General features: G+C 51.3%; 1 protein-coding gene across 1 annotated transcript in view; it reads left to right on the top strand.

The window, feature by feature from the left end:
* The first annotated feature begins 202 nt into the window (after positions 1-202).
* SH3BGR (SH3 domain binding glutamate rich protein) overlaps positions 203-6,000 on the top strand; it is a 63,964-nt gene continuing 58,166 nt past the window's right edge. Inside the window, exon 1 of the mRNA XM_062204893.1 lies at positions 203-366. Within this exon, the coding sequence (XP_062060877.1) occupies positions 322-366 (45 nt within the window). The 5' untranslated portion in view covers positions 203-321. The remainder of the gene's footprint in view (positions 367-6,000) is intronic.

The raw sequence follows: 6,000 nt of genomic DNA, 5'->3' as shown, positions 1-6,000 counted from the left end.
CTGGCCTTTTAGGGAGTGCTGTTGGGCATGTGGAGTGATAAAGGGTCCAGAGGCTGCTTTTATCAACCAATCAAATATTTTCCTGACAGATCCCAAAATATTCCCGGGGCCAATGGAGGGGGAAGCCTGAGGTGCTTCTGTGCTCCTCGGGGAGGCAGCACCTCTTAAGTCGTGGAGGGAGGGGTGGGCCCTCAGTGCAGCCCTGGGCAGCCGCCAGCCCGCAACTGGCACTGGCCTGTCCCTGTCCCCGTCAGGATTTGTCTGGCGACGCGTTCCCTCACAGGGGTGTGTTGGGGGCAGGCCTCCCGCCCGGCTATCGACATGGTTATCAAAGTGTTTGTGGCCACATCTTCTGGGTCCATAGCGGTAGGTGTCTGGTGGTGTCCGTGGGGCTTCCCTCCTCGTCTACTTTCTGGGTGACCCAGGGCTGGGAGCAGAAGGAGCCAGAGTGGCGCAGCGCAGCTTCGGCCTTAGTTTCTCTTTCGCCCATCAGTCAGCTGCACCCTGCAGTGAGCGTGGGCACCCCTCGCTTTGTTTTCGTGGTGCTGAGAGAGCGTGTGAAGCGTGTGATCTGGACAGCTGGCGTGCAGGGGGGCTGGGGGCAGGAGGCGTGTTTGTTGGCGCTGGAGTTTTTAACGTGTGATTTGTTGCTGTTGCATGTGATGGAATCACAGATTTTTTTTTTTTTTTTTCGGGAGAGGGTTTCTGCCATTCATTCTACAAGACTTAGATTAATTTAAAGTTGCGAATAAATGACTCTGAAGGCGGTTTAGAGTGTGTGATGAGCCAGATTGCTAAGATGATTCCTGGGTGTAATTACTTGTACATGCGATATGACTGTACAGAAAGTATAAAGTTAACGTGTGTAATTCTAGTATTTGAGGAAGATGATGTCACAGCAATCAGAGCACATTTTTAAACACTCTGGGAATTCAGGCAGCCCTAAAATAGGAATTAAAAGCCAACCTCCATAACATTGGGTGGTCTGGTCTGAGACCACCCACCCTGTGATGCTGGGCTGCCTTTTGCTCAGCACAGACCGGTGCTGGGTCACCCGGGAGATCGAAGGGCCGTTCCTCCTAGGAAATGACTTGGACCTTGGCTTTAGCTTTGCTCCTGTGGTGTCCACCTGGGACTGACATTTCGGCCAGCATTTGGCAGAAGTTAGCAAGGCTGCTAGCACTCATATTAATCTTGAGAGCTGGAGATGGGCAAGGGGGCTGTTTCCTTTTATGTCGAGTCCCTGAGAATCGCTGTTGCCTTTAAGTGGGTTCCCAAGGCAAGATGCTGGCTGGAGTATCCCTGGCTGCTGAGAGCCGCCTCTCCCAGCCTGAAAGTTCACATGGTTCTCAGAGGCGGTGAGGGAGAGCAGGAAAAGGAGCTCTGGGGCCCCCTGAGCACTCGCCACCTGCGATTGTCTTAGTGATCCCGGGAACAGGTTAACAGAAAAAGACGAGTAAAAATCCCAGGTGTACAACTCTGAAAAATGTTCCATGACTCTTGACCACTGCAAAATCTTTGAGTTGACCTGTAGCAAATACAAAAATATTGAAGGAAAATGGCATTGATGAACTTTAAATCTGTTGTTCATGCTCATTGCTGAAACTGTTACCCCTCACCTGCCCATCCTCTGTCGGCTCCGTGTCTTGTGGCTCTGGCAGTGAACACATGCGCAGATTGCTTGCATTTATGGGATGTCCCACACTTTCAAAGTCTGGGAGCCTCGGAGGACCTGGAAGGATGCCCTTCATTCCAGGCTCCTGGAAAGGCGAAGTTAATTCTGGCTGCCTAAGTGCATGTTCCAGGGCCACTGTAGCTTCACGACCTTGGGAAAGGTATTTCACCTTGCTAAGCCTCAATTTCCTTGTCTGTAAAATGAGGATAAGAATAGTACCTGCCTCATGGCGTTGTCATGAGGAATTATGAAATCCAGGCTGCAGTGTCGAGTGATTACCCAGTCCTCAGAAAGTATTAGAGTTGTTAGTCAATCTTATAACTGCTGACCACTGTTAGTATCACTAGTGTAATTTTTACAATTATTAGTGTTAACTGACATTGATTAGAGTTATTATAATTACCAGCTAATATTTAGTAGATCTGGGCCTATAACCACTAGGTATCATAAGAACTGTTCAAAACCACATCAATGGAAGAATTTCTGTTCATAAAAAAAATGATTTATTTGAAAGGCAGAGCGCGGCAGAGAGCTTCCATCCATTGTTTCATTTCCGATGGCCACAATGGCTGGGGCTAGTCCAGGCCGAAGCTAGGAGTCCAGAGTTCCATCTGGGTGTCCCACATGGGTGGCAGGGGCCCAAGCACCTTGGGCCATTGTCCTCTGCTTTCCCAAGTTCATTAGCAGGGAGCTGGATTGGAAGTGGAGCAGCCAGGATAACAGTGTGCCGGGGGCCTGACTGTGCAGCTCTGGGCCCAGAGTACGAAAGCTTCTCCATGTATAGTCTTACTGAGTTGTCACCCCTCAAGAGGGGCTTTGCTACGTCCGTGTTGCAGATGGGGAAACTGAAGAGCAGAGCCTTTGCTCAGAGAGCAAGCTTCTGGGCTAGGATGGAAACAGGTTGTTTGTGACTCCAATCCAGTGTGCTTTCTCCTGTGGTACAGTGACCTCAGTTGGAAAGGCTCCTAACTGTACGAGACAATGAATGGGAGATGACAAGCGAGTGGCACCAAGAGGCACCGCTGTCAGATCACACCGACACGTTGGAGTAACTCACAGTGGCCGGGTGACCAGAGGTCAGAGAACAGCACTTGCTGATTGCTGATGAGCAAACGTGACAGGATAGGAAAACGGAGCTCTCCGAGCCTCTGCTGAAGTCCCAGAGGCTCTAGTGATACTGACCCCAGCTACCCCCAGATCCTGCAGAGCCGCCACCCAGCACAGGCAGTGCGGCCTTGGAGCTGGCCTGGTCCCAGGGCACTCGGAAGGGTGGAGAAGGGGCACAGGGAAGAGAGAGAGGGGAGTGGGTACTGCATAGCCCAGCCTTGAGGTTGCAGAGGGAGAGCTGAGGCTGTGTCCCCTCGGGTCAGCTCAGCAGGCAACGTGCCACGTGGAGAAGAACTGCACCACATGAGGGGTAGGAGCTCCTTGATCAGGGTCCCACCCAGGTCCCACGCTAGGGGAGGCAGAGCCCGAGCCAACTGCAGAGCGTCAGGATCATGGGCTCCCTTGCCACCTCTTCCCACTCTTCCTTTTTCTTCTCCCTTTCTTCGGGGGTGTGTGTTGGGGGTGGGGGCTGGGAAGTGGCAGTGACGCAGCGTCCCTGCATCCCACAGCCCCTTCCCTGTCCTGGGTGCTTTTGCTGTCGTGAGGCACCAGGACTGATGGTTCCTTCTAATGGAAGAATGCACTCAGGACTTTTGGAGAGAATTTTCCTCTCTTCAGAAGTTGTGAAATAAGATGTAATCCCTTTTCCATCCCACCCCAAGTCCTGAGGTGTGGGTAATGGAAATGGAAGCAAAGTTGGGGAAGTGGCCTGGACTGGGGCCGGCTGCCTCCTGGGCTGATCTGAGCTCCTGACAGTGACTCTGAGAGGGGTTTTGGAGGAGGGGAACATAGGGATTTGGGCAGCATAAAGGGGGTTGCCTTGGGAACTTCTCATCAAAAGCAAACCTGCTTTCAAAGAGGACACGTTGTCTTTTGGAAGCAGCAAGGTGATCTCTGAAAATGTCCTGGGGAATGAGGAATTGATAAAATGTCACACATAGTCGTGGGCAGGCTGGAAAGAGGGTGTAGAGAACCCGATTAATTAGACATAATGATTGGTGCAGACCCTGTCATCAGGGTTGATGAGAGTTCCCAGTGCTCAGCCAGCTGCGAAGCTGTGGAATTTGGAACCCAGTCTCTGGGCAAAGGAGTGGTGGGCCTGGAGCACTTGCAGCCAAGCCACAGAGGAGGGCGCCTCGCTGGGGAAGCGCAGTTCTTGTTCGTGGGGCCCCGAGGATCACCAGAGAGGGTCCTTCTCTGAGGGTTCTAAGAAGGTGAGGAGGCAGCCGTTTAAAAGCAGGAAAGACTTTTACTGAAGATAGGACAGTGTGACGGAGGGAAACAAGGTTGCCGTCGGCTGTGGGGTCTGAGAGGAGATAGCCCCTGAGGCGGTGGCTGTTTGTGGGGAGGGGGCCAGTGTGGGCTGGATCTGATCAGAGGAGGGTTTAAACCTAGGCATGAGGGATAACACACGCCACACAGTGTTATGTTGCCTGTGATGCTGACATCCCATATGGGTGCTGATTCAAGTCCGGCTGCTCCACTTCCGATCCAGCTCCCTGCTAAGGCACCCGGGAAAGCAGTGGAAGATGGTCCACGTGCTGGGGGCCCTGTGCCCACATGGGAGTTCCGGGCTCCTGACTTTGACCTGGTTCAGCCCTGGCTGTGTTGATTATTTGGGGAGTGAATCAGAGGATGGAAGATCTCTCTTTTTTCTCTGTCTCTCCCCCTCTCTCTAACTCTCTCTGCCTTTCAAATAAATAAAAATAAAAACGAATAAATCTTTAAAAAAAGTATAGAATCTAGACGTGAGCTTTGGGACTGCATATCCCTGTACAGCATTGACTGTGGGCCCCAAGTCCAGTTCTTGTACTGACCAGCTGGCCACAGGAAAGTAACCAGGGTCCTTGCCCCTGGAAATCATCTCCAAGGACTTGTTATTGGACTGTATTCTATTCAAAGGACTTTAAACCATTCAAATGTCAATAGTTTGGTGTCAGAGTAAAAACATTTAAAATTTCTATCTTACTCATAAAAGTGGCCATGTGTTTGCTTCTTTATCACCCCTACCACGTTCTAGATCTGTGTTGCACAAAGGACTGCTTTTCATTTTTTTCTCACCCAATTAAGCAGTTTGAGAGCCTGTTCACATCAAGTTCTTAGCTCAATGTCTGGTCAGCTGGGAGAGCCTATAAATAACTGCTCATTGATTGTCTTATTGATTACACCTTTGGGGAGTTTCTCCCTGGGGATTCTTTTTTTTTTTTTTGACAGGCAGAGTGGACAGTGAGAGAGAGAGAGACAGAGAGAAAGGTCTTCCTTTGCCGTTGGTTCACCCTCCAATGGCCGCTGCGGCCGGCGCGCTGCGGCCGGCGCACCGCACTGATCCGGTGGCAGGAGCCAGGTGCTTCTCCTGGTCTCCCATGTGGGTGCAGGACCCAAGGACTTGGGCCATCCTCCACTGCACTCCCGGGCCACAGCAGAGAGCTGGCCTGGAAGAGGGGCAACCGGGACAGGATCGGTGCCCCGACCGGGACTAGAACCTGGTGTGCCGGCGCTGCAAGGCGGAGGATTAGCCTAGTGAGCTGCGGCGCCGGCCTCTCCCTGGGGATTCTTAAAGGAGGGCCCAGGGTGTGCTGTGACTTGACACCAGTGTTTCTAAAAGGTGGCATCTCCCAGTTCCGAGAGTGGCTTCTTTGAACAGACAGAGGACATGATTGCAGTTGATTCTGCGGAAGGAGGAACAGCAGCTGGCACAGAGAGTCGTCAGGCGTGAGCTGGGGACTCATACTCCTATTTTCATAACTTTGAATGAAATGTGTTTTAGTATGGGTATTCTTGGTATTTTCAGTTCAAGGTAAATTATTGTTTTGCTTCTTAATCAGAACTCTTCTATCCTCAGTTTTAATTTATTTATTAAAATTTACTTATTAAAAATTAATTACTTTTGAAAAAGATGTTTTTTATTTGAAAGGCAGAGTTACAGTGAAAGGGAGAGGGAGAGGGAGAGGGAGAGGGAGGAGGAGAGGGAGAGGGAGATATCTTCCATCTGCCTGTTCACTTCTCAAACGGTCACAATGGCCAGGGCTGGACCAGGCCAAAGCCAGGAGCCAGGAGCTTCTTCCAAGTCTCCCACTTGGGTGCAGGGGCCCAAGCACTTGGGCCATCTTCCACTGCTTTCCCAGGCATATTAGCAGGGAGCTGGGTGGGAAGTGGAGAAGCAAGACTGGAACCTACACCCATATGGGATGCCAGTGTTGCAGGCGGCCATTTTACCT

This window comes from Lepus europaeus, chromosome 2 (genome assembly GCF_033115175.1).
Source record: "Lepus europaeus isolate LE1 chromosome 2, mLepTim1.pri, whole genome shotgun sequence".
Taxonomy (NCBI): Eukaryota; Metazoa; Chordata; class Mammalia; order Lagomorpha; family Leporidae; genus Lepus; species Lepus europaeus.
Note: the sequence above shows the minus strand (reverse complement) of the source record. Positions and strands in the feature narration are given on the sequence as shown.